This window comes from Schistocerca piceifrons, chromosome 5 (genome assembly GCF_021461385.2).
Source record: "Schistocerca piceifrons isolate TAMUIC-IGC-003096 chromosome 5, iqSchPice1.1, whole genome shotgun sequence".
In the NCBI taxonomy this organism is placed as follows: domain Eukaryota; kingdom Metazoa; phylum Arthropoda; class Insecta; order Orthoptera; family Acrididae; genus Schistocerca; species Schistocerca piceifrons.
This window is the reverse complement of record NC_060142.1, coordinates 173,842,005-173,866,258: the sequence shown is the minus strand read 5'-3', so window position 1 is coordinate 173,866,258 and position 24,254 is coordinate 173,842,005. Positions and strand designations below refer to the sequence as shown.

At 38.2% G+C, this 24,254-nt stretch overlaps 1 protein-coding gene across 2 annotated transcripts in view; it reads left to right on the top strand.

The window, feature by feature from the left end:
* Positions 1-24,254, top strand: part of LOC124797982 (venom dipeptidyl peptidase 4-like) — a 194,332-nt gene that overhangs the window by 150,697 nt on the left and 19,381 nt on the right. For both annotated transcript variants that reach the window (XM_047261161.1, XM_047261160.1), the window contains exons 13-15: positions 4,935-5,125; positions 15,717-15,911; positions 19,587-19,747. In XM_047261161.1, coding sequence (XP_047117117.1) covers positions 4,935-5,125; positions 15,717-15,911; positions 19,587-19,747 — 547 coding nt within the window. The remainder of the gene's footprint in view (positions 1-4,934; positions 5,126-15,716; positions 15,912-19,586; positions 19,748-24,254) is intronic.

Below are 24,254 nucleotides of genomic sequence, written 5' to 3'. Positions count from 1 at the left end.
CTCCCTTCTGGCCACCCTGAATTGGTTTCCTGTGCTTTATTCAAGCTGATTAAAGTGGATGACCAAATGCTTCCCTTGAAGAAAACTTTTTTTTCCCTTATCCATGTGCTATCCATTATTGTGCTCTGTATCTGATAACTGCATCATCAATGGGAGTTCATTCTTTTTTATATGCTTTACAAGATAAACAAGCCTGAGCTGATACATTTAAATAGGGCATTTGAAGAAAAATATGTTCATCATTATCACAAACCAAGTCTTAATTGTGTTTAAAATGCAACTAGATTTTTTGAAATGTGTAACTCTTTAAGTACTTGAGAGGGAAAGGGTCTTGATACAATACATCACTAAATATGTGCATGGATCCCAAAAGTGTTTAAAGGTTACTCTGCAGTGTAAGTGGTCAGAATATATTTTATATTTGTCCTGCTCCTGAATTACTTTTACAAATACATTTTCATAACAGAATTTGGAAATACTGTTGACAGGACACAAATGTTAAAGTACCCTTTAGATATCACAAGAAATGTCACAGACTACACCAAGGTTTAGGGCTCAAATGAAATGAAGTGGGAGAAGATTATTAGTTCTGAAGTAATTTGCTCATTTAAATTAGTAACATTCCTTTGATAGGCACTGATAATAGGGATAGACTATACACAAATTTGAGTGTAACTGTTGTAAATCATTACCTACATTGATGTGCTTTTGCTAACAGTTTATACAAGTCCATGTGTTACTTTTCTGCAACCAGATCACAAAAATAATTGGTAGAACATACTCTCATTCACAAACAATTTTGTCAAATCTACTCTTTATGTGCAGATATGGTATCGCTGAATATGTTTTTTTCTTGTTATTGACAACTGTTATACTTAATTTTCTCTGTACTACCTCGTTACTTGACTATGAGACATTTAGACCATTTATTGCTTCCACACACTTCTTTCCTCCTATTTTGTAAGATATTTATAATCATATTTTGTAATGACTACCTAATCTGCAAATGTCAGTAACAATGTGTTCAAAATGTTCGTAACTCCTACTTCATCTAAGCCTTTCTCATTTTCCACATTTCACTCCTCCTCAGTATCCTGGTCGAAACATATAACTTCAGAAACAACTTCCATAATCCAGTGGCATTATTGAAAATGGAATTTTCTTTTGACTGAAGAAAGCACTTTTCAGTTGTACAGCCAGTTCTTATCCACTAATCTGGTATTCTGCCATCCACCCAAGCTACAAAATATCATAATTCATCCTTATGCCACACCTTCTACCAGCACATTGCCATGTGGGTCATATCCAGGTGACACATGCTTGTTCAAGAACTGTCCCACACACCCACAAAGTACATCCTTTTATAGTTCTTCCATGGGTACACCATAGTCTATCAACTGTGAGAGCAGCAACTCCATTGCAACTCCTGCAGAATGGCCACCATCAAAGTGTAATGAAGAGCAAGTTTGCCACCCAGTGGCAGATTTTTCTGAACTGAGAGCTTTGTCACAAATGGAATCATTTGGAATCCAAAATTTTCATCAAGATTGTTTCACTACAAATGTCAAGCACTTTTGGCTAAAAAATGTCCATTCACAGATGATAATCTGTCTGAGAAAACATGCAGTCTTTGTAAAGTAAAAAGGGTTGAATCCCTCCACACAGTCAGAGGAAGTTGAGTAGATACAAGAAGCATTTCAAGGAAGTGAACAAAAATTGATCACACAATAAAATGAACAACAGTCTGGCGAGTCTATAAAAATTTGTCTATATACTGTTGTAAGAGTCCAAATATTCTGATACTCATATCCTAACAAACTTGTTCATGAACTAAGCACTCTCTGAATGCTACTTTAATTGAAAACTACTTTCGTACACCCACTACCTATAACAATTTCACAAGTAAGATAGAAAATAAAGATGCTTCTGTAAGTATCAACACTGAAATGGTGGATAATATGTAAGGGGAGAGGGAGGGGGGGGGGGGGGGGGGAGGGATTATTCCTTAAATGCTCACAAAGTTACTAAAGGGGCATATAATGAACTTTATATTGTTATGTATGTAAACTATATGAGTTGAAGTATATAGCAAAAGTAAAACTGGAGGCAAGTACATAGTATTATAAACAGCAATTTCTCAGAGACTTCATTATCATTCTCAAAAACACTGTAAACAGACTGCTGGAAGAAAAGTAGTACACTCTTTTAGAGGTTTCCAATTCACTCAAGATTTAGTATTGCTACAGTGCATATGGAATACATGAAATTATTACATTTGCAGACCAACAGCACAAGCAGTTCTGAGATACCAGGAATCAACTCATGCTGTAATACCCATACCAGTACGTGGTGTAGTCTCCACAGGTGTCAATGCAAGCACTGACTCTGGCATCAAGTCGATCATACAGATGGTGGATACTGTCCTGGGAAACATTATGCCAAGCCTGATCGACCTGCTCATGTAGTTCTGTAAGAGTTGTTGGTCGATGAGTCACACAAGTCACATCTCACCCCAACCTATACTACACATGCTCAATTGGAGACAAGTCAGGAGATTGTGCTGACCAGAAAAGTTGCTGCATGTGTTGCAGAGCATGTTGAGTTTCCCAGGCAATGTGTGGGTGAGCATTATCCTGTTGGAACCTTCCCATAGCAAGAATGGCAAAAGAATGGATCTAACAACATTTTGCACATACCAAGCACTGGTTAGCTTCCCCTCCAGAAACATCAAAGTTATATGAGATTTGTAGCTTATCATTGCATGCCATTCCATCTTCCAAGTGATCCTCTAATGGCATCAAACAAGCTGTACATGTCAATGCTGTGGCACGAGTGGTAGATGGGCTGTAGTGTGCATGCCTACAGTTCCACTACTAATAACCAGTTTGCAACTGTTCATATCGACATATCTTGGCTCACAAGCCCTCTTATCTGTGCTGTGGCAGCTGTATGATCTGACACTGTTACCCTTAAAATATGATGATCCTGGCAGACATCTCTACAGCACAGACATCCAGACTCTTGTCTATGGGTGTGAGAATGTTCATGTGGTCACTGATACCAGTATAATTGCACAACTGATGCAGCACATCCAGCTTGTCTTGCAGTTCTTCCAAAGGACTTCAATTTGACCCCTTTCAAACTCACTCAGTTGGTTGTAGGAAGCATGAGTTCATCTCCATCACATGGTTGCCAGCCTGCTGCACCTGTTTGCACCACATTGAGCCTTCTGGCTGTGAGCATTCTCTATTAAAGGGTAGACACAGTTGGCACTCAGGTGGCTGCACCACAATGTTATCTGTTGGTGGACAACGTTGAAACCATTATCAGAAAATTTACTATCCCCCAGGTGGCATATGCCAACATCAGATCAAAATTGACATTGTCTTTTGAGGCGTACTATTTTTTTTACTGGCGGTGGAGACATAAAACTGAAATCTACTTTCTCGTTTGGTTTGTAAATTTTACAATTAAATTATGATGGCCTAACAATGGATGGTAAATCTATTTTGAATAAGAACGTGGTAGTGGGCAGCAGGCCATGCTTCTGTATTAATACCTTAGATCCTCCAGATTAGTGTGCTTTGAGTGACCTAGTCTGGCCGAGGAGCTTCCACTTATGGCAAAGGTATTTAGTCCTATTTGGTGCCTTGGAAAATAATTTGGTGGCAGAATGTATGGATAACACCAATAAAATCTGAGTTGCATTAGTTGTAGCTTCACAGTAATTGCAAGGCTTCAGTCAAATACGAACCACTGGGTTTATTCTCCTTCATGGACCTTGGCCAACCCCCACTCAGAACTTCGTATGCAACAAGTAACTTCAGTTTTCACCACCTTGTATCCATGTGAAACACAAATCTACATCTTGATCTACATGCTCAAACCAGTGAAAAGTGTGTGGCAGAGGGTACTTCCCATGAGTATGTGAAGAATTACTGATTAAATACCTCCGTACATGCCATAATTAGTCAGCTCTTGTCTATGCAGATCCTACAATACCCATATGTAGGGAGTTGTAGTATATTCCTAGATTCCTCACTTAATATCGTTGCTTGAAATTGAGTAAGAAGGCTTTTGCAATACAGTTGGTGTCTCTTCAAGTATCTGCCGATTCACATTTCCCAGCATCTCGGTGACACTTTCCTGTGAGTCAAGTAAGCCTGTGACCATTTGTGATGCTATTCTTATTGTGAGTCTTACATATATGAGGAATATTCTAAGATGTGTCATGCATTTTTTTTAAAGCAGTCTGCTCTGTAGGCTGATTTCATTTCCACAATCAACCGAAGTCCACAACCTGCTTTACCTATGGTTGAGCTTATTTGATCATTCAATTCTATATCCCAGAAATTGTACACTTACTGATATTATAGTCACAGGGCACTGAAGTAATCATGGCAAACAAAGGTTTACAAGAATAAAATGACCTATATAAGAAATAGTAATTTCAGTAGATAGAGATGAAGAGCACATGTGGCACAGATAAAATTGTCTACATGCAGCAGTAAAAAATAGTGAGTACAGGTCCTAGCTCTTATTCACACTTTAGTTGCAAGGCAGTGACATTATCATAGACTGTTAAACTTTGGACTAGTAAACTAGAAGAGGAAAAATTTGATACTGATTTTGCACTTAATTGTTGAATAATTAGATTGGAATAAAGAAGTAAAATAAAGTAACTTTAATTTTTCTGAGTACACAGATAATACAGCTCCAGTTAAATGATAATAAGTGATTACTAATGTCACCTTGATATCTGTCTTATTACAAGATTGGCTGGGATTCTGATCGTGATAACCCGAAATTAGATACTTACTTATGTGTGCTACTGTCTTGAGAAATTATTTCACACTTGTAACAAGTACTGTCTTATTTACATATCTGTTATAATTTTTAATAACTTTATAATAAAATAAACTTTGTTTTTACAGGATAATGGCTTACAGTTCTTGTGGGAAGATAACAGAAGAATACAAGTAGCAATGCAGAGAATATTAGAAAGGCCGAGAAAGATATTTCAGGAAGTTGAGCTACCATATGGCTATAAGGCACAAGTTATGCTAATTCTTCCTCCTGAGCTCAATTACAACAAAAATGTGAAATATCCACTACTGGTTCACGTGTATGTATCAAAGCATATTGATTGTTTCCTATGTTGTTACAGTTGATTAAATAGGCATGAACTGTTACTGTTACATTATTACTTTGCTTACAAATGCTTTTTAAAAAGAAGTTACATCTATGCTATGTTAAATAGAATAAATTTCATGCTACAGTACTCATGGATTGATTGTTGACTTAGAAACTCATATTTGTTAGATCCAGTCTTTTGAAAGAAAAGGACAGACTTTCCATGTAAGAAGTACATTGTGGGAATTTATTTAATAATACAGAGATGTTCCAGATTAAGCAACACATTCAGGATCTTACAATATGAAGATTATACAGACAGACACAAAACAGGGCAACTGTTTAACAAAGCTGCTTATGCAAATACTAAAATATATTGGAGGTATGAAAAAACAGAGGAAAGAAAAATATCAAATGGAACAAAGCAGCTTTAAAAGAAGGTGAAAGTGTGAAACAAACAATAATAATGAACTTGTTAGAATGTGCTGAATTAAACAAAACTATACCTATATGTCTTCGAGAAGATGTGAAAAAATATAATGAAAATTTGCTAAGAGTCACAATTAAAAATAAAGTAAGAAGAAAAAAGAAGGACTTGAACTAGGTAGTTGAGATGGCAATGGCACAGTAACTACAATGTTCAAGAGATGAAAAAGAAATACAGCAAGTCAATAGGTAAAATAATGACAACAACAATGAGAAAAGGATAGATTGCTACTTACCATAAAGAAGACATGTCAAATTGCAGACACTCACATATAGCTTTTAGCCACAGCCTTCATCAGTAAAAGAGACACACACATACACACCATTCATGCACCTACCTGTTTAAAATAATAACAACAATAATAGTAAGAAGAAGAAGAAGAAGAACAGCAACAACAACACCAGGAATTCTTATAAGACATTTAAAGAACATATTGCAGAATACCAGCCACCCAATCTTTGCTTCAAGAAACCATATGGTTCACTAGAAACTAACACGAAGAATAACTGCCAAATCCTCACAGACTATTTCAAAAAACATCTCAACTGAAAAAGACCTACAGATGATATTCACTACCAGATATCTACACCAAATCCCGACGCTAAACCACCAACCATCAATGAAATAGTAGAAATTATCAAGACACTGAAAAACAATAGAGCCCCAGGAGAAGATGGAATTATTGCAGAACTATGGAAACTAAATGATGAAAGATTAACAGGAAAAATCCACAAAATCATATTAAACATTTGGGAAACAGAACAGATCCCTTCTGAATGGAAATGTGCACTCATACCTCCACTCCACAAAAAAGGGGACAAAACTGAACCAAATAATTACAGGGGTATCTCACTTGTGCCAGTCACATATAAAATCCTATCAAAAGTTCTCATGAATAGATTCAAAGAACAAACTGACCCACAAATAGGAGAATACCAGGCTGGTTTTCGCAAGGGATGATCATGTATAGAACAGATCTGGTATATGAAAATGATTCTCCAGATGAGAAACACCCGAAACACAGTGGTCACTTTTGTAGAATTTAAAAAGGCCTACGACTCAATAGACAGAGTAGCACTCTGCAACATGCTGGAAGAATTCAGCATTGACAGAAAGACAAGAGCAATCATTTGGCAAACATTAACTGACACAGTCCCTTAGGTTAAATTTATGGGGGCTATCTCTGAACCATTTGAAATCCAAACTGGAGTGCGACAGGGTGACCGACTTTCACCATTACTCTTTAATATCATTCTTGAAAAAATTATCAGGACATGGAAAAAAGCAGTCAAAGGAATCCAAATTGGCATTAGAAAAGATAATAGATTCAATGTGAAGTGTTTAGCTTTTGCAGATGACCTTGCAGTCTTCACAAATGATAGAAAAGAAGCCACTAGTGCCATAGAGAAGATACACAAAATTGCACAAAGAACTGGCCTGCAAATCTCGTATGAGAAAACCCAGTACATAGAAAGAGTGCCACAAGACAAATTGCCTATTGTGACAATCCATGGGAAAATCATACAAGTACCACACTTTAAGTACCTGGGAGAAATCATCCAGCCATCAGGGATCTACCTAAAGGCCAATGAGGAAAAAATAAAAAAACTACAGAAATCATATAAACTCATTGAGGCACTACAACACTGTCGTACTTCCAGAGGCACTGTATGCATCTGAAACAACACAAAGAGGTGGGCAAACTAAAATCAAAGAAATAGAGAAACAAGAACGGAAAATTCTCAGGAAAATTTTTGGCCCAATACAAGAGCAAGGAATCTGGAAGAAGATACCAACATCAGAATTATATAAATACACAGATAAGATTACGGATACAATAAGGAAAAGAAGAATGCATTTCTACGGACATATCCACAGGATGAATGAAAACAGAATTTCAAAGCGAATTCCTAAAGTCATCAACTCAGACAGGTGAAAAACAAAATGGATAAAAGAAGTTGAAAAGGACCTCAGACAAGCACGCATAACAGTAAACAATTCAGAAAATAGAACTGAATTCAGTTTCCTGGATATTACGGTGTTTCATTAGAAAAGGTTGAGGTTGGAGAAAAGTTATATGAAATGAACCTCCTATAATTTTTAACAAAATATGTATGAAGAAAAGTAGTTCCCCAGTTCTTTTGCACAAGAAAGAAGACTGATAAGAGACAAAATACAGTAAAACCTCAATAATTCAGAATGATTGGGGAGAACAAATTATTGGAAGTCTCAATTATAGAATAATAAGTATCCAAAGCTACAATAAAGAATATAATAAACAGTGTATATAATTATGAAATAAAAAACTAGTTGAGCTCTCTTTTCTGCTGACCTGTGTATTGCCAGTGATGGACTTACAAAACAAAGCAGTTTCATCTGTGTTGCAGACCTATGCCAAAGACACATTTCCCTCTTCTAAAACAGGCACTTGCAACATATGCACTTAATCTTTCCTAACACATTTTTTTCTGCCACAGATATTGTGCACATTACATGATCTGACCAACCATTCAGTGGCAGCCTTAAAACCTGTATGAACCATTTTATCTGCATGTCTTCCAAATGCAACCTGCAGTTCAGTTCATCTTACAGGAATAATGACAGAGAGGTTTTTGCTTGCTACTCACTTTATATTGGAGATGCTGAGTCACAGATAGGCACAATAAAAAGACTGTCACAAAATGAGCTTTCAGCCAACAAGGCCTTTGTTGAAAAAAAGGCCCACACACACACACACACACACACACACACACACACACACACACACACACACACACACACACACACACACACACGACCACAGTCTCTAACAGGTCTGGCCTCTGCTGCCAGAGACTGTTGTCATATGAGTGTGAGCTGCATTTGCGTGTGTGTGTGTGTGTGTGTGTGTGTGTGTGTGTGTGGGGTGTGGGGGGGGGGGGGATTGATGGGGGGGGGGGGGGGGAGGAGGGCGAGGGCTTCTTGGAAGCTCATTTTGTGATGGTCTTTTTGTTGTGCCTATCTGTGACTCAGCATCTCCACCATATGGTGAGTAGCAACTATCCTTTTCATAATATTGTTACATTCCATCCTGGATTTTCCATTGTTTGATTTTGTAGAACTGGGAAAGCATGAAATCTATCTGAGTTTGACCAAGAGCAGATTGTGATGGCCCAGAGGCTTGGCAGGAGTGTTTCAGAAATTGCACAAGTTGTCAGGTGTTCAAGGAGAGCTGTGGTGATTGTCTTCAACATGTGGTGAAACCATGTCCAGACATTGTGGGGTTGGGCAGCCACCCCTCATTACAGATGTCAGACATTATACACTGGGCAGACTAGTAAAACAGGACAGAAGGTGAACTGTGGTGGAACTACTACCAGACTTTAATGCTTGGCAGAGTACAAATGTGTCTGAAGACAAAGTGCACTGAAGCACTGGACACTTAACAATGGGCCTCCACAGATGATAACCCATGCATGTGCCAATGTTAACACCACAACATTGGCAACTATGACTGAAATGGGCACATGACCATCAGCACTGACCACTGGCACAGTGGCAGAGCATTTCGTGGTCCGATGAATTCCAATACCTTCTTCATCGTGCTGACAGGTGGGCACATATCCATCATCTTCCAGGGGAACAGCTCCTTGACACATGTACTGCAGGATGCAGACAAGCTGGCAGTGCTCCTTATGCTGTGGGGAACACTCACATGGGCATCCATGGGTCTAATAAAGCTCATGCAAGGCACCATGACAGCTAAGAAGTATTGCACACTGATTGGAGACCGCGTACACACCCTCATGACAATCATGTTTCCCGACGGCAGTGGTCACAAGGCCATAAGTGTGATGGAGTGGTTCAGGGAACACAGTGGTGAGTTACAATTGATGTGCTGGGCCCCCCAACTCACCAGATCTGAACCCAATCGAATATATCTGGGATGTGATTGAACATGGCATCAAAGCACACCACCCCCTCCCCAGAATTAATGGTAATTAGGTGGTGTGTGTGTGTGTGTGTGTGTGTGTGTGTGTGTGTGTGTGTGTGTACAGATACACCAAGGCCTCATTGCCACAAAGCACTGCCACAAAAGATGGACATACCAGCTATTAGATAGGTGGTAATAATGTTTTGGCTGATCAATGTGTGAGGGTGCCATACAGATGCCCATGGCTATGCCACAGATTTGTTTATATATTGGTAATTATGGGTAAAGATATGAGGAATGAAGTGATAGGTCTGGATACAGGTAGGCATTGAGAAGGTAGTGTTTTACAGTACCAAGACCATAACCATGGGGGTGCTGTTGTATAGGAAGGCAGTGTCAACAGCTGTGAGCAGGGATTGCTACAGAGATGGGATGGGGATTGTTGAGATACAGTAAAGGAAGTGTTTCTGTCTTTGAAATATGAAGCAAGGCTGTAAGTGATAGTCTGAAACTGCTGGTAATAAAACCTAAGATACTATGTGTGGCTTAACCAGCTGCAATCGGACATTTAGTGTTGTTAAGTTTATAAATTTTGGAAATCATGTAGGAGTTGGGTTGTGTAGAGCAGGACTGAAATTTCTGTAAAATTAAGCTTTCTGGTGAGTAGGTTGGAAACAGTGCACTGGGTTGGTCTGAGTTCTGGGTTTTGTGGGATGTCAGGAGGGAGAGGGGAATGTGGCAATTTGTTGACCAGTGAATATGAATGTGAGTGAAATGAAAAGCTTGTAGTAACATACTGGTCTCTATTTATAATACTAGCAGGATTACACATATCCCAGAAGTGTGCCACATGGATAGAGAGACTAAACCATGACTCACCCATCAACAGAAATCTGTTCCACTGCTCCTGGGCAACAGTGAGAAAGACATGTGGACACTAAGCACATGATTTCCTTGTAGGAAGAGAATGCACATGCTGAGTTGTCAAATGTGTATAGCAACCTCTTAAATCTGATGATGCACAATTTAGTGGAAGATGTGTAACATGAAAACTTCCACAGGGTGTTTTGAAAGGACAGAAATCATGCTGCTTGGTCATGTTTGGGCACTTAAAACAAGAGAAAAAATCCTGGTACTGGGTTGTAGATTGTAGTCACCTCTGTTAAGTATTGCTGTTGAATGTTTCCTCCCTTATGAAGTTTTCTCCATAGCCAATATTTGATGCTACTGGCAACATTTGAGCTCTGCAGCACCTCAAAATTACTCATCATTGGAGACCAATGTTACAACAGATATATCTTGACACAATATTTTCTATTGCATGTGCATAACAAGTAAAATTTTATGATTTGCTATCCTCCTTGGTATTACAATTTTAAAGGCCAGCAGTGACTTATTTTTCTGGTCTGTCTTTGTTCACAGTTCAAGTCTCTTACTGTTGTCATCCTTGCATTCAAATGTTAGTAACTAAATTTTGTTTTAACTTTCAATTAGTCTTATGTACTTCACATTGTTCTTCATGGACCTCCTTGTAATGTTCTCCCTATACTACTAACAAAATTTCCTGGAAATTTTTCCTCTGTTTTTTGGATTTGTTTATACTAGCTATAAGGTAATAAATCTTCTGAAAGTTTACCATTTATCAAGTTTCATGTGTCTATTGACTATCTCCATTATTTCTTCTTCTTTTTCTTCACTTATGTATTAGGCAAGTGCCTGTTTTGGTACTCCATCTTTTGTACTGTCTTCCTACATTTCTTCTTCCAGTGCATTTATAATTTCCTTCACCAGGAATCTTTCTCCACCTATATGGTCTGTTTTATTCCTTCCAGTTTCTCATACTTCCCTTGAATTGTTTTTTCATTCAGATTATATATATAATCATTTAGATTATATATATGTTTCCTTATATCTTCTTCTCTTTTTTGATCTTCCCTTGTTCATCCTTCCACATTTCTTAGCAATCTCACTTCTTGAGCCTGTATTCTACTTTTTTGGCATCTTGTTGTTACCCATGCTTTGCTTCCAGAAATAAGGGTTCGTACTGCTATTTTTTTTAAATAAAACTTCAGCTGAGTTTCTCTCCTGGCTTTATTCTGCAATTTTTTATGATAGTACAACATATGGAAGTAAATTTATTTAATTTTTGGTCTTTTATGGTTTTATTCATAACTGATGACACACTTTAGATATTTAAAATGTTTTACTCACTCCAAGATTTTATTATTCAAGACTATTTTAGAACTTACTGGTAGTCTGCCGTGAAATCCATCACTTTCATTTATCTAGCAGCAATGTTAGGTTGTAATCTGAGGTTATCTACTGTAACTTATAGACTCTCATCTGAAGGTCATTTTCATTCTTCTGTAATCAGATTTAGGTCATCTGCATATAAAATTAAATTTAGTCTAGTGTCACAATCTAAAAAAACTCCATTTATGTTCAACATTTTTCATTTTCTGATAATATATATAAATGAAAAATGTTGAAAACACACACACACACACACACACACACACACACACACACACACACACACACACAGGGTGTTCAAAAAATGTGTTGAATACTTTGAGAAGTGCTAGTACTCACTGAAATAAGAAAAATACGTTCAATGAAAATGGATCTGAAAATGCACATTTCCCGAGATAAATACTTGTTTATAGGAAGGGCTGCACAATGCTTGGTTGGGGATGTTAGCACAGTCATTGCATTGGTGCTCCATCAAATGTGTTGGCAGGGTATTATGATCTCTTGCTCACAATATTCTACCTACCATTAGGTGGTCTGCAACCAGCTGTGTGGTTTGAGTCATTTTGTAGGTTATTTTAATTTTTGTCATGTTTGTTGCCTTATTGTACAGTACTGTCAATGCCGGGTTTGTATCATGGTGTTTTACCTTCTTCCAAGCACAGATTCACCTATGTGTTTACTGTTATTGCACTGTTTGTACATAAAAATGGTGGAGTACATTTACATTTTCTCTCTTCCACCACTTGTCAGCAGGGGAAGCCTACTATTCAACAAGTGAAATGGCAGATATTATATTCTGTGGTTTAACAAATGGACATAGCCAGCAAGCCCATGCCCCCTACACTGAAAAATATCTAAAGCACAAAGTGCCCTCTGATAAGCTGTTTGGCAGACTTTACCAGTGTCTGAGGGACACAGGTACCCTTGCACCTGGGAAGACTGACAGTGGAAGACCCTGCACAGTCCACAGGACTGACATGGAGGAGCGTGTTCTGCATTCAGTGGAAGAAACCCCTGGCACCAGTGAGCAATGGCCAGCAGCAGCCGGAGACACATTTTACTCTCTTATCGGGGGGTGGGGGTACTTCATGAACAACTTGTGTACCAGTATTATCTACAGTGCATTCAGGGCCTAAGGCCACAGGATCATCATGGAGACAGCAGTTCTGACAATGGTTGTTGCAGAAGTATGTCACAGATTCACTGTTCACGTCCAAGATTTTATTTACTGGTGAGGCAGGGTTCACAGGAGATGCTGTTGTGAATTTCCATTACCAGCACATATGGACAGATTTAAATCCCAAGCAATTCAGGAAAGAGGGCATCAGCACCAGTTCTTAATCAACATATGAGCAGGCACACTTGGCAATAGATTAATAGGGCCATACATGCTACCACAAAGGTTAACTGGCACACATTATCTCGACTTTCTCATTAATGTTTTGCCTACCTTGCTGGAAGCTATGCCATTTCAGCAACAAATACAAATGTGGTTCATGCAAGATGGTGCATCAGCAAATTTTTGTCACAATGTGCACTAACATCTGATGCAGACATTTCAGGACCACTGGACTGGTCAGGGAGGTTCCACACCTTGGCCTGATCATTCCCCAGACCTCAGTTCCCTAAACTTTTGGTTATTGGAACACTTCAAGGAATTGGTCTACACCATACCAATCCAGGATACGCAGACATACAGGGTCACGTGCATGCCAGCAAGTACAACAACAACCAGATATACTTCAAAGGGTGCATTATTCCTTATTCTGGAGGGCAGAGAATTGCATTGTCATGAATGGACACCATGTTGAACACTTCCCATAAACACATGTTTATTACAGACAGTATGCATTTCTGGGCCCATGTTCATTGGACTTATTTCAGAAAGTACGCATTTCCAGATCCATGTTTATTGGATTTATTTTTCTTTTTTCTATGAGTACTACCACCTCTAAAAGTATTTGTCACTTTTTTAAACACCCCATATACATATACATACATACAGTTTTCTCAATGTGTTTGAGAATTACGGCAATGCTTGTCATAGTCCTTTGTTTGTGTTCATTGGCTTTTTGTTATATTTCCCATATCTAAAATAATTTCAGTGTTTCTGTATAGACTCTTACTATTATTTAAGTGTCCACCTGCCTAGCTGGGTGGTACCATGCTTGTCTCCCATGCAAGTGGGCACGGGTTCGATTCCTGGTCGGGTTGTAAATTTTCTCCGATCAGGGACTGGGTGTTGTGCTGTCCTCATCACCATTTCATCCTCATCACCAGCATTCAAGTGGTCCAATGTGGTGTCGAATGAAATAAGACTTGCACTTGGCGGTCAAACTTCCATGAATAGGGGCCTCCCGGCCAACGATGCCATACGCTCATTTCCATTATTTATGAGATGAGATGGATAACCTCATTCAGCAATGATATTCAATAGCATTTCTCTATTCACATTATCAAATGGTTTCTTAAAAGCCACAAAAGTAAGTTGGGTTCTCTGTTGAACACTCATCTCTTTTTTATAACTTGTTGCACAGTGAAAACATTGTCATTAGTTGATCATCCTTTTCTAAAACTTGATAGTTCTTCAGATATCAGCTTTCCCGTGATACTTTTGTCTCATATTCAGGATTTTGGCATATAACATGTAGGCTTAATGCAGGAGGCTTATACCTCAACAGTTACTAAATTTATTTTTATCACCCCTTTTAAAGATAGTTATTACTTTGGCTCTCAGTCAGTCTTTTGATACCTTCTTATACCTCAAACATTGATTAAATATGTGAAGAAGTCTTTGATGTAGAAATAATCACCATATTTCCACAGTTCCATATGAATATCATCTAAATCACTGGCTTTCCTGTTTTTTTGCAGCACTTAGAGCTTCCATTAGTTCTCTCCAATATCATCCACACCTTATGTGTCAATCACTTCAGGTAATGTCTGAATTAAAGTATCATCATACCACAACCTTTTATAATGAATTCCGTATCCATTCGCTCCTATATTAACACACACATGGTCATTTTCTTGTCTTTTCATTGATTTCATCACTTTATAAGCAACAGTCAGTCTACTCTGCAGAGCTGATAAAGCATTCCTATGATTCTAAATGCACTTTCTGAGTTATGTATTTTGCATTATCTCTCTTCTATTTATATTTTCCATTAGTGCAATTATTCATGTATGTCTTGAAAGCTTCTTATTTTCTTTAATTGCTGTTTACATCTCTGCCATCCAAATCTTTTCTCCTCTGTGTTTCCTGTATTTTCCTTTCTTTCCCAGAACCTCATTAGTTATGCTCAACACAGCTGCTTTTAAGTTTTTCCATTTTTGTTCTTAGTCTTCTACCACTTCTAAATTTGCTAATGTTTTTGTCATCCACTTTTGTTAGAAATCTCTTATGCTACTATTTTCCAAAAGAAAAACTTTAAGAACTTGTTCTCCCTTTTGATCCCTAACCAGTTTTCTCTATTTTGCATAGATGTGGATTACTGATGCCAATAAGAAGTGATCTGGTCCAGTATCCACTCCTTGATAAACTCTAGTCTCTCTAACCTGTCCAGCAAACCTGTCATTTCTTCTTCTTATTATTATTTCTTATAGGCCAACTAAGGACAATGACATTCAACTATTGTGTTTGGAGTGGGCTTTGTTATTTGCCCAGTATATATCGTCAACACTTAGTTATTTCAGTATTGGTAATCAATTAGTTTGCATTTATTTATCCTTGATATTTAATGTGGATATTTTTTTACTTTGTAATTATAATGAAACAAATTTACAAGCTAAAAACTAATAACTGATCCCGCTTGTCATTTATGATGATGGAGCATGATGATCCGTAGCAAATGTTCAGTTCTCTATAATACACAAATAAGTATGTACTGTGTAAGCATGAGTTTTATTTTTCTCTCTTTACCTTCGTAGAGATGGAGCTCCAGGAAGCTCAATGGTCACAAATAAATTTTCTGTTGACTGGGACACATATCTGTCTGGCAACAGAAGCTATATCATAGCCTACATTGATGGTCGAGGATCTGGAAATAAAGGAAGTGATATGCTGTATGAAATTTATAAGAACCTTGGAAATAAGGAAGTAATTGATCAGATATATGTGGTAAGGTAAATAAATGTTTATAATTTATCTTTCTTGCTTCAAAAATAATATATCTTAAAATTTTGAACTTCTGTAGATATAATTTCTTCTAGCATGATCTGATTTTGTTCCACAAAATATTTTGCATAGTTATTCTACAAGAATGTACCATCTATTTCAACAAAAGTTTTGCACACTGTTGCAAAGTAATTAATATTTTAAGTGAATAGGGATCCAATGTCTGACTGACAATCTACATTTTGGTTATCTTGGGTTTCCAAACAAGAAGAGAATAGAAGCTTTTGAACTATGGTGCTTTAGAAGAATGTCAAAGATCAGATGGGAAGACTGATTAACTGAGGGGGTACTGAATCAAAAAGAGGACAAAAAGAAACTGATGGCACAGCTTAAGAAGAGATGGGTTGACAGGGCACATCTTGAGGAACTGTCAATTTGTTAATGGACGGAAGTGTGTGGGGGTAAAAATTGTAAAGGGACACTAATGCTTGAATACATTAAGCAGGTTCAAATAAATGTAAGATGCATTAGTTATGCAGAGAGGAAGAGGCTCACACAAGAATAGCAGAAAGAGCTGCATCAAACCAGTCTTTGGACTGAAGGCCACAACAACAACAACAACAACAACAGGGTTTCCATTTTATCAATACACATTTCCACAAATGTGGTTTCTTTTCCAGACATGACAATCACATATTCTGTGAACAAAAAAATCTATCTTTGGTGCAAAATGAAGCTGTTCTTCAAATTATCAACTTACTTCTCAAAGAGTTTAACAGCTTAATGAACAATGAATACCTTTTCTAAAGAAATCTTTGTCAGTTTCAGTTGGAGCACTCTTTCTACTCTATTGAGCTGGTTTTGCATGACAACCTAACAAAGACAGGACAGTTTTTTTATGGGAAGAAAAGGTGTTGGTATGGCTCTCTTCCAAAAATGGGATGGATGAGGACACAATAACTTCTTTATTAGTCCATTCTACTTAGCTCCACCATGTAACAGTAAAAAGTGGCTGCAGACAGGCATGAGAATGAACACAAAGAAGTCTTTAATTAATCCATCCAAATTCATACATTCATTCAAATGCATTTCTGCCTTCATGCAATCTTCTGGCATTGTAGCAGCAGGTGTAGCAATGGCTAGAGGCACAGGGATGCAAGCTCGTTATAGAGCGGTATGGTGACTTGGTGTGCTGACTCGATAGCAACAGTGCAGACACCAGGTGTGGCTCTGCTATGACACAACACAATGCACCCAGCAGCATCTTCTGTCTTCTACTCTGTGGTAGGCAGCAGCATCGCAGCGATGGCATTGTCTAGAGACAAAGTCTGAACAGACAGCTGTAAAGCAGGGGTGCATGGCTGGTGGCTGGCTGATCTGAGCAAACAGGTAGAGATCCATGGATCATGGTCAAACAGCCAGTAGAGTTTCAATGAAGGCTCCAGGGCTGCATCAATACACTCCTAGCCACAACTGACACATGACATGCACCATGTGCTGATTATGACATACTCAGGTGGACCAGGATTTAAGGGCCTCTACTCAGCACGGACTTTGCAGAAGAGTGGAGTTTGTGTGTCACTGGAGAAAATTCGGGAACAGGGTCAGTGACTGGCATCCATTTCCTGTCAGGTGTTATAGCAAGAATAAACATGATTTATGGAACATAGTACTTTACAGATCCAACGTTAGATACAATGAAGTATAGGTTGCGTGTAGCACTGAAAACATTGAATGGAAAACAGCAATACAGATTACAGAATAGGCTAAGCACTCATATGTGATCACTTGAATAATACTGCTTCTTTGGCAGCTCACCAGAGAATGCCATGGGGTTGACCCAGGTGGCCTCTATAAATGGGCCTGTGAACTGTATGGACATGCGATCTCTGAAATTGAGCATGTTATGAGTGAAGGTACAGCATCAGGTATTGGTGTGTCAAACTGCAAAACCTTCCTGGAGGCTGATCAATGTCCAAGGCCATCAGCAAGTGGAAATGTGATGAAGGAAACAAGCACACAGTGAGGGTGTACTTCTATCAGCAGGACGTTGGCCATGGCTGCTGACCTTCCAAATTCGATACTTGCACTGGCTGTGGGTTAAGCTGTTACACAACTCATTGCCTCTCTCTCTTTTTTTTTTTTTTTTTTTTTTTTTTTAAATCTGCCCTCATATTTTGCTGAAATGCAGATGCTGGTTTATTTACAATTATTTACACTTCACATTTCCTCCTCTGCTCATTGTCTCACTTTGTTATTTGTCCTGTTGACTGTTATGAATAATACTGCACAATGATAAATACCCTACATATATCCACATTGCTGTTGCATGTAATGAAACTGCTCAGACTGTTAAGAAACCGTGTGGGCAGCATAGCTGGACTGACAAGGCCCATGGCATATAAAAAAGCATGCCTTATTGTGAATAAAATTAAGGTACCATAGTTTAACTGTCTGTTAACAGACCTTTTGGTGAGATTCAAGATTGTATTATGTAACATAAACTGCAGAAAGCAACTGCAAGCTCAGCTCTTATTATCTAATATTTTGCTTCACATTACAGGTTACTATAAAGCATTATATGTTTAACATGTCTGCATTTAGCTGTCTTATTTATGTTCCTTGTTTCTTACTACATTAAAAGGTGCACAGCTTTTTCACATTTTTAAGAACTTCAAACACTTTTGAGTATCAAAAAGCATGTTCAGCAGAAACCTCTCCATGGTTGAAACTTTCTCCAGTACATAAAGTCAAATGAGTTTAGTATGATCTGGCTCTGCTTACAGATTAGTCCACATGTTTTATTATTTCTACGGAACATGTTGACAACTGATCATACAAAACTACTTCAAAAACATGGTTCATGTAATGTAATGTAATGAAACTATTCTCACCTAAGTCACATTAAATCAAGTTATATCTTTTATGCTGTTTTAGTAATTATCAAGGCTGGTGCTGTTATCATATAAACTGTGTTCTTAATCTCAAGTAGTCTGAAACTTCTTGGCAGGATAAAACTGATTGCTGGATGGGACTTGAACCTGGTACATTTGTCTCTCACAGAAGTGCTCTGCCAACTGATCATCCAAGCACTGCTCATGACCCATTGCCTATCTAGTGCGACTAGTGCCCCTGGAAGAAAGTGTTAGTCCTGTTAGGTATGCATGACAACACACAGAAATTTTGAAAGGTAGAATATGAGATGCTGGTGGAAGTAAAGTTGTGAAAGGAGGTCATGAATAGTGCTTGGAGAGCTCAGTCAGTAGTGTTGAAAGCCAAAGGTCCCAGGTATGAGTTCAGTCTAGCACACAATTTTAACCTTCCAGGAAGCTTCAAATCAGTGCACATACCAATGCAGAGTAAAAATTCATCAGGAAATGAGGAGCATGCTTAAAACACCTGAAGACATGCTAATTTACATTTTCTCTGGATCCCTAAATAATTATTGATGAATACTTGGACACAGAAGGAAAAATTGAGTGCAAAATTACTAGTTCCTCTATTCGCTCACAACAAAATTGTGTAATTTTTTAATGTGAATATGGCATTTTAGGTTATGCAGAATTAATGCACTCACACTAATAGATTTTGTTGTATCTTTACACTTCCCCATTATTGTTTAAAGTAATTTCACATGAAATAACTAAAAACATATACTGATATACAATATTTTTCCATTACAGATACCTACAAAGTCAATATAAATTCATTGACAGAAGAAGAATTGCTATATGGGGACAAAACTATGGAGGATATGTTACTGCAATGGCATTAATGAAGGATCATCAAAATATTTTTAAGTGTGGAATATCTGTGGCTCCTATCACAGATTGGATGCACTATGGTAAGTATTCACATTACTGAAGATCAAGATGAAGTACAATCTGTTAAGTCATATGCAAAAAAGCGTGTTACTGAGTGAGTTGGTGCAGTGGTTAGCATACTGGACTCATATTCAGGAGGATGATGATTCAAACCCACATCCAGCCATCCAGATTCAGGTTTTTCATGGTTTCCCTAAATCACTCCATACAAATGCTGGAATAGTTCCTTTGAAACGGCATCACTGGTTTCCTTCTCCATCCTTGAGACAGTCAAAACTAGTGGTCCTTCTCTAATTATCTTGATACTGAAGGGACATTAAATTCAATGTTCCAATCTTCCTTCTAAAAAGCACATTCTGGAGACCTTGAAATATTTAATGACAACATGATTCTTTTAGGAGTTCTCACTCAAATTCAGTCAGAATTTCTGTAATGCTGTTATACAAACCAAATAAATCATCAAATATTGTGCAGTTCTTATTAAACTTTCTCAGTGTGTCGAAACTGAAATAGGATGCAATGTGACAATATTAGAGAAGGAAAGTTACTACTCACCATACAGCAGAGATGCTGAGTTGCGATAGGCACAACAAAAAGATTCACACAATTATAGCTCTCGGCCATGGATACCAGACACATGAACTAATTCAAAAATGTTACATACGAGGATCTAGGAAGCTGCTTCCTTTATAATGTATCATAATGACCAATCTCCAGTGTACCTTATTGTAAACTGAACTCTGGCCTTTATCCTTCTCACTATAAGATTCGAACGACCATTCTGCACGTCACTCTGATGGCTGCATCATAATATTCACACATCATCACTGATTCTAGTTACTAGTGACTGATACTTAAACACATTATTTACTATTTTCTTGTAATTAAAGAGGGTTGCAAGTTAATGAGCTACTGATTAATGTGCAGATCCTCTGGAAGTCACAAATTCTCTAGAGAGACTGCATTTCTATAAATGAGAGTAAACAATCTTAGAAAGTGGCGGCATTATCAAAAATGTCATTTAGGTGTATTGTAAAAGGCAGCAGTCTTCTTAGGCGTCTTTAAGTAACACTTTTGCTTCTAATGACAAATCTCTGCTCAAAATAATATGTTGTTGTTGTGGTCTTCAGTCCTGAGACTGGTTTGATGCAGCTCTCCATGCTACTCTATCCTGTGCAAGCTTTTTCATCTCCCAGTACCTACTGCAACCTACATCCTTCTGAATCTGCTTAGTGTATTCATCTCTTGGTCTCCCTCTACAATTTTTACCCTCCACACTGCCCTCCAATACTAAATTGGTGATCCCTTGATGCCTCAGAACATGTCCTACCAACCGATCCCTTCTTCTGGTCAAGTTGTGCCACAAACTTCTCTTCTCCCCAATCCTATTCAATACTTCCTCATTAGTTATGTGATCTACCCATCTAATCTTCAGCATTCTTCTGTAGCACCACATTTCGAAAGCTTCTATTCTCTTCTTGTCCAAACTATTTATCGTCCATGTTTCACTTCCATACATGGCTACACTCCATACGAATACTTTCAGAAATGACTTCCTGACACTTAAATCAATACTGGATGTTAACAAATTTCTCTTCTTCAGAAACGCTTTCCTTGCCATTGCCAGCCTACATTTTATATCCTCTCTACTTCGACCATCATCAGTTATTTTGCTCCCCAAATAGCAAAACTCCTTTACTACTTTAAGTGCCTCATTTCCTAATCTAATTCCCTCAGCATCACCCGACTTAATTAGACTACATTCCATTATCCTTGTTTTGCTTTTATTGATGTTCATCTTATATCCTCCTTTCAAGACACTGTCCATTCCATTCAACTGCTCTTCCAAGTCCTTTGCTGTCTCTGACAGAATTACAATGTCCAAAATAATGTACCAGGTTCTTAAATTTTTTCATGTTGCATGAAATTGAATTTTAATTGACAAAACACAGTCAAATTCATACAATTGAGTGATTCAGATGGTTTGTACATGGTCCCTTGGTTTCAGGTCTCTGCAGACAGAGTAGCCGTTTAAGATTAAGGAAAGTACAAGGGTCACTCCAAAAGAAATGCACACTATTTTTGTAAAAATACAGTTTTCATTCTGCATGTGCGAAAGTTTTACAGTGTGTAAATACATCCTTCCCACTTGTTTTCAAACTTAGTTCAACCTGTTCCCGTGAGTGGCGCCATCACAGCATGTCTTCAAGATGGCTGCTACACTTGACATTCATCAGAAGCAACATGCTGTCATAGAATTCCTGTGCTGTGAAAATGAGACAGTGGGAAACATCCACAAGAGGTTGAAAAAGGTGTATGGAGATGCTACTGTCGATCACAGTACAGTTAGTCGGTGGGCAAGCAGGTTACGTGATTGAAAGCAGGCACGGCAATATTGAGGATTGTCCTCGCAGCGGCAGGCCTCATACTGCACACACTCCAGACAGGGTGTAGAGAGTTAACGAATTGGTGACTGCTGATAGATGCATCACAGTGAACGAACTGTCATGCTATGTTGGGATGGGGGAAGGAATGTGTGCAGAATACTGAAAGTGTTGGTGTTAAAAAAGGTTTGTGCCAGGTGGGTTCCCAGGACGTTGACAGTGGCTCACAAAGAAACAAGAAAAACGGTATGCAGTGAACTTTTGGAACAGTACAAGAATGGTGGAGATGAATTTGTTGGAAGAATTGTGACAGGTGATGAAACATGGCTCCATCATTTTTCACCAAAGACGAAGAGGCAATCAATGGAGTGGCATCATGCAAATTCACCCAAGAAAAAAAAAATTCAAAACCACATCTTCTGCTGGAAAAGTTACGGCTAAGGTGTTTTCGATTCCGAAGGACTCTTGCTTGTGGACATCATGCAAAGTGGAACCCCCATAAATTCTGATGCATGTGAGACGACATTGAAGAAACTTCAAGCTCTACTGAGTCGTGTTCGACCACTTTGGCAAAAGCAGGATGTTTTGCTGTTGCACGACAATTCACGGCCACATGTCAGTCAAAAAACCGTGGAAGCAATCACAAAACTCAGATGGACAACACTGAAACACCTGCCTTACAGTCCTGACCTGGCTCCATGTGACTATCAACACTTTGGGAAACTGAAAGACTCTCTTTGTTGAACAAGGTTTGAAGATGATGACTCCCTTGTCCACGTTGCCAAACAGTGGCTCCAACAAGTTGGTCTAGAATTTTACCGTGCAGGTATAGAGGCGCTGGTTCCAAGATGGCGTAAGGCAGTTGAGAGGGAAGGAAATTATGTGGAGAAATGAAAATATCGTTCCTAAAGGATGTATCTACATACTCTAAAACTTTCAAACATGTAGAATGAAAGATGGATTTTAAAAAATAAATAGTGTGCATTTCTTTTGGAGTGACCCTGGTATATTCAGTCATAAAATGTATTCTACAACTCAGTTACAAAATAATGCCCAGACAATGTGTCTGTCATTCTGCACATCAATCCTATTATTCATCTCAAAAATAGAAATTATTTACAGTCTCTTAGTCTCATAAGTTACTTTCATAGCGAACAGTGTGGGATAAATAGCATAGAGGAGGCACTGAGTATCAGACAGGCAACAGGCACAAATGAGGGTCCTTTTGTGTGTGTGTGTGTGTGTGTGTGTGTGTGTGTGTTACACACATATTTGTGTGTGTGTGGGGGGGGGGGGGGGGGGGGGGCAGGGTTTCTAATGAAGGACTTAGTTTGATAGCTAATAACATCAAGCAATCTTCTTTCAATGTTCTTGTTTGCCACTCAGTACATACCCTATGTGCGAATAGCAATCTGCCTCAATTCCTATTGCAGTAATCCATCCCAGCTTTTCCACTGCTTGTGATGATAGCAAGTACAAGTGGAGCCGTTCTGCTCCATAGTGGGAACAAAATTCAGAAAAGTAGTAGTCAGTACTGGTCTAAGGTGAGGGAGGCACACAGATAAGACAAGGTAGTTATCTGAACAGGTGCACAGTCTGCAATCCAATGAATGCAGTTGCGAGGAGGAAGAGAAAGATGGATATACATAACTGTATGGTATAAAATACTTCACTGTAGGATTCTCAGCAATGTTTGTGCAATTTTTGCATTCTACTCATTTAAGTATTCTGACTTAAACAGAGGAACTAACAAAAGTAATTGAACAAATAAGAGTCCAAGCATTCAACAGCAGTTTATCATGTATCTGTGTTACAAGGATAAAGTGTTTTAAGCTTACTCATATATTCCAGTTATAGTATAAGTTATTTGCCCTAGTCCATTGCTTCTTTTTTCTTTTCCTACAACTGTTAATCTTTCATCTCTGCCTGATATGGTTTCTTTCTTTTTTTAAGTATATTTATAGATTTACTCATTCATTCTTGTTTTTGTACTTGACCTGTGGCTTATTTATATCTATATTCTGCCTTTCAGTTGTCTTCATATAGCACTTTATCCGCCACCATGAAATCCTATTTTCAGTTATGAGAAACTATATTTGCTATTTTATAGGGTTTATATCTCTGGTTTTTCTCTTGTGTTATG